This window comes from Amphimedon queenslandica, unplaced genomic scaffold, assembly GCF_000090795.2.
Source record: "Amphimedon queenslandica unplaced genomic scaffold, v1.1 AMPQUscaffold_13347, whole genome shotgun sequence".
Taxonomy (NCBI): Eukaryota; Metazoa; Porifera; class Demospongiae; order Haplosclerida; family Niphatidae; genus Amphimedon; species Amphimedon queenslandica.
Genome location: NW_003546417.1, coordinates 57,085 through 69,649, shown reverse-complemented (window position 1 = coordinate 69,649; position 12,565 = coordinate 57,085). Strand labels below are relative to the sequence as shown.

The 12,565-nt window shown below is 36.6% G+C and overlaps 2 protein-coding genes across 3 annotated transcripts; both read right to left on the bottom strand.

Annotated features, from left to right (window-relative positions):
* Positions 1-49: 49 nt before the first annotated feature.
* On the bottom strand, positions 50-6,441 carry LOC100641808 (PHD finger protein 20-like). Of its 2 annotated transcripts, none has more exons than XM_019997932.1 (14): positions 6,151-6,441; positions 5,872-6,034; positions 5,609-5,696; positions 5,476-5,546; positions 4,730-5,372; positions 4,303-4,523; positions 4,168-4,210; positions 3,978-4,112; positions 2,526-3,112; positions 1,977-2,102; positions 1,386-1,552; positions 776-1,262; positions 478-718; positions 50-321 (listed from the first exon to the last, which is right to left on the bottom strand). In XM_019997932.1, the coding sequence occupies exons 1-14, from the start codon at positions 6,318-6,320 to the stop codon at positions 200-202; spliced, it is 3,264 nt and encodes a 1,087-aa protein (XP_019853491.1). In that variant the 5' UTR covers positions 6,321-6,441; the 3' UTR covers positions 50-199. The 2 variants fall into 2 exon arrangements, with proteins under 2 accessions (XP_019853491.1, XP_019853492.1); XM_019997933.1 differs by having other exon boundaries at positions 4,183-4,210; positions 6,151-6,440.
* Positions 6,442-6,501: 60 nt separating this feature from the next.
* LOC109582884 (uncharacterized) lies at positions 6,502-12,561 on the bottom strand. The gene is made up of 19 exons (XM_019997929.1): positions 12,490-12,561; positions 11,892-12,440; positions 11,214-11,386; positions 10,233-10,436; positions 9,921-10,143; positions 9,569-9,820; positions 9,386-9,472; positions 9,218-9,340; positions 9,099-9,179; positions 8,849-9,049; positions 8,691-8,795; positions 8,516-8,644; positions 7,860-8,465; positions 7,653-7,811; positions 7,474-7,601; positions 7,279-7,431; positions 7,027-7,225; positions 6,927-6,980; positions 6,502-6,871 (listed from the first exon to the last, which is right to left on the bottom strand). The coding sequence occupies exons 1-19, from the start codon at positions 12,500-12,502 to the stop codon at positions 6,549-6,551; spliced, it is 3,762 nt and encodes a 1,253-aa protein (XP_019853488.1). The 5' UTR covers positions 12,503-12,561; the 3' UTR covers positions 6,502-6,548.
* Between the last annotated feature and the right edge of the window lie 4 nt (positions 12,562-12,565).

Below are 12,565 nucleotides of genomic sequence, written 5' to 3'. Positions count from 1 at the left end.
ACACCTTTCTCACTACACCCACGCGTCACTAATTAATTAAATGCCATTCAGTACAATGGTACAATTAGCAGTATTGAGACAAATAATTGAATAAAATTATTAATTTCTATCATCATAGCGCTATTATAATACAATATCTTATGTGATTGGATAAAATAATCATAAAGAGAAAAGAGAGTGAGAGAATTTTTGAATAAAGTCATGCTGTTGTTTTCATCGTGAGTGATGCTCCAGAGTGCCCCATTTTATTAAGTTCTACTATAGTTTCTTGTACTTCCATTAAAAGACTTGCAGAGTCGATTAATTCTTTATCAGAGAGTCCTAAAAATCATATCGAACCAGACTGTAATAGTAAAAGATGTTAGAATAACTATAGAACTACATGTACCATATAATATCCCATATTTTTAATACCACCTATCTCATAACAGGAGGGCCTTTGCTCTATGGATAGTCCATAAATCAATTTAAACTCACCTTCAATGAGTTTATCAATCTCATTTATCCAGGACGTTATCCTCTCCTGGACTTTCTCCACATGCTCAATGAGCAGTAGTCTTTGAATCCAGTGACTACTGTCACCATCAGTGTATAGACTATCAGCAGCTTGTCTCACAGCTGCTATGAAACTATCCTCCCTTTGTCCTCCTTCCTCCTCTTCCTCCTGTTTAGATGTCACCTCCATATCAGTGTCTATTCCGTTGGATTGAGTAACGGCCTATAATACAATCAATGTAAAATGTGATGGAAATCATTTTGTAACACTTTTCTTTACCTCTTTGTCGATGTTTGCCAAGGAAACAGTCGGCGTGGTAACAACAGTGGGTGTGGTTAGACACGACGAGACTGGGAGTGGAGGCAAGCTCTGCATCGGAGGAGACAGAGTATCTCCATCTTCACTTTTTGGAGAATGCTCGTCAATTAGAAAATCAGGAGTGCCCCCTTCTCCTCCTCCTCCTCCACTCTCGGCCGAAGAGGGCAGAGGAAGAGGAGGCAGTGGAACTAGTTTGAGGTCTGTGACGTCCAGGAAAGGTTCTTTAACAAGGGACTCATGAGATGAGCTGCTGGAAGACTCAGAAACATTAACTTTTGATTCAGTGGTTGCTTGAGTAGAGAGAGGGACATTAGAAGACTCAGTGGAAGGGAATGGTATGAGGTCTTTGACCGGGTTTAAGACTTTGAACAAGACTGACTGGACATCTTCGGGTGAGAGCTGTTTACAGTACCTGGACCACTGCTTGAGATACAAGTGATTCGGAGTACTAGATGTACATGTAAAAACAGAAAATAATCTATAATGTACATGTATATTAAAATAGTATACATTAACATTCATACATGAAAGAGAGTACATAATACTTTTTAAAACGTATCAAAAGATTTACTTGATTGCCTGAAGCTTTATCTTTGTACAATGAACCATTTTCTTTATCTTGTAGAGCGTGTCAGCTATTCTATGACTCTTGAGTACAGCTTTGTTATGATCCTTACTAGCTTTAGATTTGTCTCCAAATGAAGGCAAAGAGCCATCAATAAACCATGACCTAGGATACTGGATGGGAGAGAGAGACAAAATAAATCCCAGTACTATTACTAGTATATGGTAAATAATTGATAATCAAAGTTTGATTGGGATCAGCTCAAACTTTCTACAGAACATGTATATACATCAAAAAATGAAATACGTAGATCAGGAAATTAGTGTGGTAGAAAATTTTTGCTGTTTAAAATTGTGCTGTGACTTAATTTTTACTAAATAAGACTGTGTCATGTATTATTGAATGTAGCATGTAATTATATGGGTGATCTAATTTTTGTGAAATTCTAATCCAGTAAAATTTAAATCACAGTAAAAATTTCCAGATAGACGGTATCCTGTACTACTGTATATAGTTGATGGTCTTAGGCCAAATAGTATGTAGTGTTACTATTACACACATACATGTGCTATCTATACAACTTATAAATGGACCTACCATGTGCTTAATCCTTCTCCTCATTCCTGGAGGATTAGAACAGATTGGACACAAGTAGCTCTCTGGAGTCTTGTTCTCCATTATACCAACACACTCTCCATGCTGCCACGTCAAGCATTGATCACACTATAAATAATGATATTTTCAAATGATAACTTTAAGTACAGCATAATTACATCACTACATGTACATGTGTGTAAATGAAGTACAGCTACAAATATCAACATGTGCATTTATTTCATTAAATTGCTTGAACAAGGTCAATTGTTAAGCCCAACATCCACTATGGCAACTTTTGTTGCTGAAATAGAACACTGTTCTACTTCAGGCAAAAAATTTGACAGACCACAAAGTTGCTTTCAACAAATTGCTGTTGATTTCAACAAAGCTGCCTAGTGGATGTTGGGCTTTACTTTCAGAAGCTCAAACAAGCTAAAAAATCTCATTAACTGGAGTTGCAACTTCCCATGTGTTTGACCAAATCATAAAGCAAGTGATAATACAAGTATTTATTCAACAGTCACATAAATACTAGTTGTACTACCTCACCTGTATCATGAAGCCTTCATCAAGATTATTAGCACAATTGCAATGTACAACATCATCCTTTGATGCCATCTTCTTCTCCTTCTTCCTCTTGTTCCTCTCACTCAACGAGGCAAGGAACTCCTCCTCGTAATCATCCTCATCAAATCCTTTGTCATACTCCTCACTCTCCTCCTCACTAAGTTCAGTCTCAGAGTCCAGCATCTCAGGAGGCAACACGGCAGTACTTGATCTCCTAACAGGGCGGAGTCTCTGGGCTGGTTGATCACTACCTGTGGCTCCTGCTGGTCTATAAGACTCATTCTCCACCTGTTTCAATATTATAGGTTCCTGTGGCAAGGGTAGTTTTAGTTCCCTGCAGAGACTCTGGGCTCTCTTTTCGGCTGGTACTACGAGTACTTTAAGGATGGGAGGAGCTGGAGGGAGATCTTGCAGTGTTTTTGGGTTTTTCAGTGTTTTCTTGGGTGAGTGAAGGCGAGTTTTTGGGCTCTTTTTGAGGATGGAAGGTGATGGAGCTGCTCCTGCTGCTTCTATTACTTTTGATTTCATAGGAGGACCTTTAACAGGTCCATCTACTGACCTCCTTACACCTATCAACAAGTGAATTCATTATTAACTTAGTAAAAGGAGTATGCATGCATTTCATTTGTGAGCATCTTTAGCTTAATTTTGGAGTAACTTTTAAAATTCGTAAAAAATTCAATTTTGATCGGAATCAGCTCAAACTTTCTACACAACATAAGAACATGTATATGCATCAGAAAAAGTAATAAAAATGAAGAATTATCTCCTAGTGATTTTTGATGAAATTTGCCCAAAGCCCCTGTGCTATAGTACAGGGACTTTGACCCTATTTTTGAGTAACTTTAAAAATTCGTAAAAAATTCAATTTTGATCGGAATCAGCTCAAACTTTCTACACAACATAAGAAAATGTATACGTATCAGATAAAGTTATAAAAATGGAAAATTCTCTCCTAGTCATTTTTGGCAAAATTTGGCCTGTGACCCTGTACTATAGTACAGGGACTTTGGCCCGATTTTGGAGTAACTTTTAAAATTCGTAAATATTCAATTTTGATCAGAATCAGCTCAAACTTTCTACACAACACAAGAACATGTATACGTATCAGATAAAGTTATAAAAATGAAGAATTCTTTCCTAGTCATTTTTAAATCGTAAAAAAATCCAATTTCGATCGGAATCAGCTCAAACTTGTTACACAACATAAGAACATGTATATGCATCAGATAAAAATATAAAAATTTTCTCCTAGTCATTTTTGGCAAAATTTGGCCAAAAACCCTGTACTACAGTACAGGGACTTTGGCCTGATTTTTGAGCAACAAAAAAAATTAATTTCATTCCTCAAAAAATAAACCACATATACACTCAATGTAGAGAGTAGAGTACTCATTAATACAATAATTATTATTAATAGTTATTAAAACAGACCTTTTTGTTTGTGGTAGTGGTAGAGGTGAGACTGGAGGAGAGACTCTTTACGAAACGACTTGGAGCAGGTGGAGACTGTACACTTGAACTTATTATGATCCAATATAACAACATGCTCTTTAGGAGCTAGGTGAGCTATAGGAGAGAAAGGGAAAGATGACATATATATACATGATGATGGTAAACATACATTTATGTAACTTACATGGTCGATCTTTATCATTCTTTATTATCTATTATGAAAGAAAAATTAAAGTAAAAGACAAATCACGCAAGCAAAATACTTAGCAAGTACATGCAAGAGATTTAACTTAAGATGACTCACGTTTCTCTCCACTTTAGTCTGAGCTCTTGTAGTCATTGACTTCCTCCTCCTCCTCTCTCTCCCAGTCTCTCCCTTACCTGGTGATAGAGCAGCAGCTGGGGGTCGTTGAATGGGAGGGAGAGAGGGAGTGGCCACAGAGGCTATCACTGGAGCAGGAGATGAAACCAATGGAAGCTGGATCCTTGAGATTGGCTGTGGCTTAGAAGCACCTTTTGAATGACCTAAAAGAGAGAAAAAAGACAAGAGTATGCATGTATGTACATGTAACTTTCAATGTAATTTACATGTACATATAATAATGTAGGGTGGGTTTACAATGTAACAAATGCAAAAGGCAAATTGTAATGGACTGCATACAAACTAAAAGCAATCTTTTTGATTACAAACCCATTCCATTCTATAATACATACATGTAGATTAATTATACCTGGAGTGACGGGCGGAGTCTGTTCCAATAGAGACACGCCCTCAACAGTAGCAATATGAGTACAAGAAGACTCAGAGACAGACGGCAGGAGTTCAATACCTGATATGGTATGAGACTGTGTCTGTATCAGTCCAGCCAGTGGCGTGGATATAAGAGAAATGGGCGTGACTGTAATGGCGGAATAATGATGAGGGGGTGGGGTCATCAGAGGCCCCAGTGTCTTATTACTAGCTAGAGGGTCCTCGGGTGAAACAGGTACTGTTGAACTAGCAGAGCCACACCTCTTTAAATTCAATTTCGATACACTACCTTTAGTAATTACAGGGGGCGTGGTAGCTATAGGTGTGGTCTGCTCTGGTTCTTCACTCTTTTTCTTTCTCCTCAATGATAATCGTCTTTTCTTCTTCCGAGCCTCTTTTGCAGAGTGATCACTGTCTTCACTTAGAATGTAGTCGTCGTCCGACGTGGTCAAGAGAGACTGGTTCTTCTTTTCTTTGGGAGATGAGGGAGGGGATGGATTATCAAAGGGGTCGGGTTGTTCATCGGTGTCAACTGGTTTCTTTCTCTTTCTTGTTCTAAGAACTCTAGCCTCAGTGACTGGTGAGGGCACAGAGGTACTAGCTGTACTGCTTTCTGAATGCATCTATAAGAACAAGGAGTCACTTTTATGAATGTATTATTAGTAACTAACACCCTCCACCTCCCCCCTCTCTCTCTCTCCCTCCCTCCCTCTCCCTCTCTCTTACATTTTTGGTAACATCATTAAAAGACATAATTTGCTTGTGTCCATCATCAAACTGAACTTCAACAGTTTTTCCTAATAATAATTAATAAAAAAAAAAAACAAATAATACCTTGCTATTATCAATATTCACTGACCTTTCTGATTTAGGCTCAATACATGTCCATACTGTTTATTGACACCTTTACTATCAACCTTCACACTTACTCTATCTCCAATCACAATCTAAAAAAGTAAAATAATGGCAGCTCAGAATGGAAATAAACAAAGTCTGTAATCCTTTCTGGAACAAAAATATCCCCAAAAAATACACTGGCAATCATACAGTACCAGAGTTACCCCATCCTCCCCTATCCCTCCTTGCTATGTATTGTTTGTTGTTTGTGGTTGCCCCTTGTACCGATTTTGATAGTTTCCCCCTGTGTCTCCTGTGGTCGCCAGTCATTTTTCTTAATTTCCCCTCTCTGAGGCTAATCCACTCGTCAAAGCGAGAGCTCCAACCTCTAAAGTGAACTTTGGCCCTCTCAGACTTGACATCGAGCTCCAAAATATTTGCAAGAAACCTTTGAAAGGAAGAAACCAGAAAAAGAAATAGTGATAACTCACACCATGTACACAGTTAGAATAACACTAGACTAGGATAAAACAGTTTACAGAAGCTTGGTCTGTCTGTACATACCATTTCCCGAATTTGTCATTAGCTTCTAGTAGCATTCCTTTCTGAAGGTCCTTCATTTCAGTGAATGTAGCTGGAGTTATTGGGATGGACCCGCCTACTGTCGTCCCATCCTCCATCTTGTCTCCTTTCCTGTCTTCATTACTATCCACTGGCTGGTCTGGGGTAGCCATCAGTGGGGGATGTTAGTTAGAGAAGAATTCGAAGGACCAGTGACGAGCAAAGAGTATCTTTGATGGAAGTGAGAGTCCTCAGTCTTTACTTCACAGCTCCCCCGCGGGAAAAAATAAAGGGCGGAGTAAGCCCGCCCTCCTGGGTCCAGCAACTTATAATTTTATTTCACATAAAAAATAATAAAATTAAAGAACAACAAATACACGCTATAACATAACAAAAACAAATTATAATGACTTTTTATAATTTTCTAATAGTGTCTGAGCTAGTCTATCAGCTCTCCTTGTATTCTCTTGTTTAATTATTTCTAGAAACAAACCAAAATCTTCTCCATCCTCTCTAATGGATGCTTTGACTAAACTAAGTAGCTCGTCCATTCTTTGATCAGCAGTTTGTCCACATCGTTCATCAAGAACTTTCTTTTTCTCTCGTTCATTTATCATCCTCTTCTCAAGTAGCTTATCTACTAATGTATTTAGATCAAGCCTTTCCTTTATCATTCCAGTACATTCTGTCATTACTCTATGAGCAATATCAGATCTAAATGTACCTATTAATGATACAAATTCAGTGATTAGTGTGTTATTATGCTAATATCAGCTTACTAGTTTCTGATACTGCAGTTGATTCCTGTACTACATTAGAGGAGGTAGTAGGATCTGATAAATATTAAATAAATAAACACTTTAAATTTGTATCTATTACTTGTTGAAGGAAGAGGCGAGGGAAGAGTAGTTCTCAGTGATCGGTGAATGAATAATGTCTTAGGATCAACCACTCCATTCAAAGGTATAGAATAGTGCAATAACGGTACAGCATCAGGTAATCCATATACTGATATCAGGCAGGTGGAAGGAAGAGGATAATTAGCTTCACCAAACTTATCAACATCACAACGTAGAAACTATTAATATACACATACCAACCATCAGTTATACATTATATTGCAGTACTTACTCTACAAGGCTTAAGGTGAGGCTTAATACTCCAACCAGTGAATGGCTCATCTTGAGGCGTATCAAATTTTAATTCAATATGTCCATCATAATCTTTGAAACGAAATAGAATATTTTGCCCAACTTCAGCTTGAGAGTGCTTTTGTTCAATAAACTAAAAAAATATTAAAAGTTTTGTAAAATACAACAGATATACCTCAAGCAGTGCATTAAGATCTTTAGCAGCAGTAAATGTCACCAAATCTTCAGCTTCTTTCTTCTCATAATAAACCAGTCCAGCATAAGCCATATTCTCTACTATACTAGTGGAAACTACTACCTGACCTATAAACAAAAAAGATAATATCATTACTGTGGATGCATGTATGTACTTACTATTAAAATCTGAACTAATCTCAGTACAAGGTATTGGAGCAGTTACTTCTTCATGCTGTGGTTCTTCATAATCCTTTGACTCTTCATTTTCCTTCTCAAATAATGGCTGACTTCCAGTCTCCTCCTCTCTCTCTACTCCCTGACTACTACTAGACTCTCCTACATAGTGGAATTAGCCCAGACTGACTGACTGACTACCATACTGACCTTGAGCTCCACTGCCAGTTCCTTGTGGATCTTTAGTCTCATCAGAATTATCACTATTACCATCTTCTACTTCATCCTCAGCTTCCTCTTCTGCTTGTTCCTCTTGCTCCTCATCCTCCTCTCCATTGGTTGATGATTTGGGTAGATGTTTCTCCCCAACAATAGCTACTAAACAGAACTTAGTTCGTTGAATGGATCCATACCAACTATCAGGTTTAAACTCTCCTCCTTTAACTATTGAAAACTGGTAAGGAAGGCTGGGCGTGCTCACAGGAGCTATAGCAAACTTTAAGTATTGTACAAGATCTGGTCGTCCTGTTAAATCAACGCAGTGCTGTATCTCCAACTTGAGTGGTTTGGAGAGAGGCTTTGAGAGTGATACTGCATACACAGCACTGACTAGGACAGTATTAGGAGGAAACTGGAACTGTCCTCCTACTAGAGCAACCACTGCTGCTTCTACTGTCTCAGAGGACAATAGGCTTCCTTCTTGTAATCCAATCCTTAGACCATATTTCTCCCAATTCATCAGTTGAGGTTTGTCTCCTTGAATTAAGAATAGCTTCTTCTCTGCTACATGGACATCACTCAGACATTCCAAATTATCTATAAATTGTATAAAATATATACTCATGCAGTCAGTATAATACTCTTACCCATTGAAGGGATCATGTAATCAAATTGCACTTCTTTGGAACTAGTCTCTTTGGTTTGACTCCATTGCTCCCTCTCCTTCATTAGTTTGGCAGTATACAGTTCCTTGTCAGCAACTTTACTCTTAAGATCTAAACATTCTTTCATATAGTATACACATTAATGACATACTCTAACCTTTAGTAAGCTGTTTCTCTTTGCGATATTGTTTCTCTACTTCTTCATTCTCTTCCTCTAATTGAGTTATAAATACATCATTGACAGCAACTTTAGCTTTAAGTTCTAAAAATATTTTCTTATATAATACACACATATTGATGACAATATACTCTAACCTTTAGTGATCTGTTTCTCCATGAGGTATTGCTCCTCTAATTGTCTCTTCTCTTCCTCTGCTTGCTCTTTCTCTTTCTTTGCTTTTTTATTCTTGTCTTCTACTTTTCTATTCTCTTCCTCTACTTGTCTCTTCTCTTCTTCTATTTCAGTTATCCATACTTCATTATAAGCAACTTTAACTCTAAGTTTCTCATTATCTTCTACATTAATAGACTCATCTAATATTACGCAGTAATGATACACACTAACCAGTAATACTCTGTTTCTCTTGTAAAACCCTTTCGTATTTCTCATTCATAATAACTAAATTATTTCCGTCAGCTTTAGAGCCTGAAAACATACAATTTAAATATATACATGTCATGTACCTTGTTTGATGGCCTCAAGCAATGCCTCCTGTAGTGACACTTTGTTCTGATGAGCCACTTGTAGTTCTTGATGTAAAAACTGGATGTGCCTTGAAAGCTTCATTTCCTTCTCTGTGGGATATTCTATTAGCTGATCTATCTAATATTATGTACTGATGATACCCTAACCAGTAAGAATCTGTCTCTCTTCTTGTAATGCCTTCAGCACTTCTTCTAATTTCTCAGTCATTACTAATTTATTATCACCAACCTCAGCTAAAAAAATATAATAAAAATAATCATATCAAATGATATCACATTTAATAAGTACTTTAATAACTAAGAATGTGCACGCATGCATAGGTATTATACTTTGTTTGTTGGCCTCAACCAGTGCCTCCTGTAGTGATACTTTGCTTTGATAAGCCGCTTGTAGTTTTTCTTGCAATAACTGAATGTATCTCTGAAGCTCCATTTCCTTCTCTGTGGGATATTCTATTAACTGATCCATCCACCATGTTCTGGTCTTGCTGTATGATTCATACTTTTCTTGATATTTCTTACTAGTGAGATCATTACCATCCAGTACTGACTGTACTGTCCACTCACCAGCTTCAATATATACTGAAATAAGAAAACAAATTAAAACAGTTTATATAGGTGTCATAAAAAACCTCATCATAATTATGGCAGTGATTGCTTAATTAATAATACAGTATCTTACCTAATTCAATTATCATTATTAGTCTATTAGTATCAGCGATAAATCTACCCACCATATATCCAGTTTCCTCTTCATCATCATGCCCTCCCTCCATCAACTGTTGAACTCTCCATCGAATATCTTGACTTCCTCCAACAATTACTAGCCACACACAGTGTGGTGACATTGTGATTGCTGTGAGTGAGTGATAGGATCTGCCAGTAACAGATTCAGGTAGAGGAATCTGAGAAATAATTAATAATATCATGCAGGGTAAGGCTCTCCCAAATTTCATTATTAAACTTGAATAATTAAACATGTACAGTGACATACCTTCTTACAACTGTACTGACTAGTAGTGATATTATCCAATAATAAACAATCATTCACTAGTTGACTGCTATTACTCCACCCACCAATCACTACTAGTGCAGGTGAGGTAGAGACTCCATTGATAATAGCACTAGCATGATCACATATGTCCATAGGCCAGAGTTCCTTACCAGATATTGATCCTTTTTTAACTCTCTCCCAATGCTAAAATAATAGATAAAATAAAAATTATACAATTACCGGTATTTACTACAGTGGACTTCATTACTTGTAATAATAATAAGGCAGATGTAATAATAATTTTTAAGGTGGGTGATTTGACCTGCTCGGATGCATAAATGCTAGTCTCAAATCAAATTCAATAATGTTAAGCCTAATTTTAGCAAACATGGTGAGAAATTCTTAAACAAAAACCAAAATTAAATATTTATAATGGTTTGTGGTGTTAATTATGGTCACAGTAAAATAAAAAGGCAGCTACGAACTCTCTTCTATTGATGTAAAGGAGTGACACAAGCTTAAAGCTTTGTGCAGTATAATAAGGCAGCTAACCTCAATTATAACTAAACTTGAAGCATAGATAATAGAGTAAATCATGGGATTGGAAATTTTGCATGGGTGTAGCAATCATTTTGATTGTATTGATGCTAAGAAAAAATACCTAACTAGGTGGTTTGTTACTTTTTGATCACAAAATTCTCAATTTTTTTCGATTAAAACACAACAACTCCAAAAAAGTGGTTTCCTCTAATAATATTGACATTGATGCATACATTAAAACTTATACGCTTATTCTACAATCTTCATTGTTTAGTGTCTACCTTAGAGTGACTTTTAATTGCGAGTACTAAATTTAAATTATAGTAAAAGTAAATCACTCAATATTTCAAAAACACTAAAATTAATACATGCCAACGGTATAGCTTAAGTTAAAATGTTAAATAACAAAGCCATTATGTCATAAGGTAGATAATAACTTACTATTGTAGTATGTGTCACATGAAATATGTACAAACCATTAGTAGGTATATAGCCATCAGGAAGATTAATTGCTCCTCCAAACATTATTCCTTTATTTCCATTTATTTTGTTGATTGTAAAACTACTAGTTGGAGGACAGCACTGTCCACTGACAGATGGAACAGTGAATTGTCCTAAAAGAACAAGAACAAGAGAAATTTGTTAATTTAATTACACACAATAATATAAATACAAAAAAATTCATTATCTTCGCAAACTAATTGACACACTGCAATACATTAAATTTGTTAATAAATGCATAACCGCTGTAACGTAAGAGTTGGGAAAGTTTCAATTCTTGTGTTACGCCACATATTTATAGGCACTTTGGTTGTAGTATATTGCATATTGTCAATCAACTTTAAAAAGTAAAATTATAAATCTTCATTAATTTCTTATATGCTACTAACTTAAGGCTGGTTTACAATATTATGCTAGGCCTAACATTGTGTTGACACGTACTAGAGTCAAATTTGAATTAATTCTAGCGTAAAGCATGCATCAAATGGTCAGTGAAATCACCCACATTTCTTAATTTAAAATTATTGGTACACTGGTCTAGAGTCATATTATAAACCCACCTGAATTCCTAAAACTCAGGCTTGTACACAATCGCTGATATTACTGATAAAAACTCACCATTAGATAGATTATGAAGTAACTGTTCATTAGTAAGAACAAGGGCATCATTCGTCTTATTATTCTGATATTGAAACTGAGGATGTTTGACAGCTGGTGTAGTACCTGCTCCTCCAACCATAAAAAGATAGTCAGTTCCATCAAATTCGAGTGATAGCATTCCACCATAGCCTTTCTTCATCCTGGACTCATCATTAGGGTGCAGTTGGGTCCAGCTCATGGTCAGTGTATTTAGTACATTTAAATTGTTGTGGAAACAAATATCATGACCACACCAGCCACCATAATAATAAATATTAGAACGAAAGGTGGTACAGAAGTAGCCAGTGATTCCTAATGGAGGATTTCCCCTTGTTAGGTGAGAGGACCAGCGAGCTGATGAAAAGGAAAATGACTCAACTGTTGAAGCCACTTTCCTCTTTTGAGATGAATCGTGTGCTTGTATGATATCAGGGCTAAGCCAATCAGGTTGGAACCCTCCCCACAGGTAGAGAGACCTTCCTATTACTGGAGCTGAGTGGCAAGCCCTCCATTTGAATGTATAAGTACCTGTGTAAAGGAGAAAAATAGAGAGGAGAAGTAAGAGAGTGAAATTAACTTTGTCCTGACATTCTGATTCTGGCAAAACCAAAAACGTCTACCGGTATGGTTAGATCTAGCCTACAGCAAAAAAA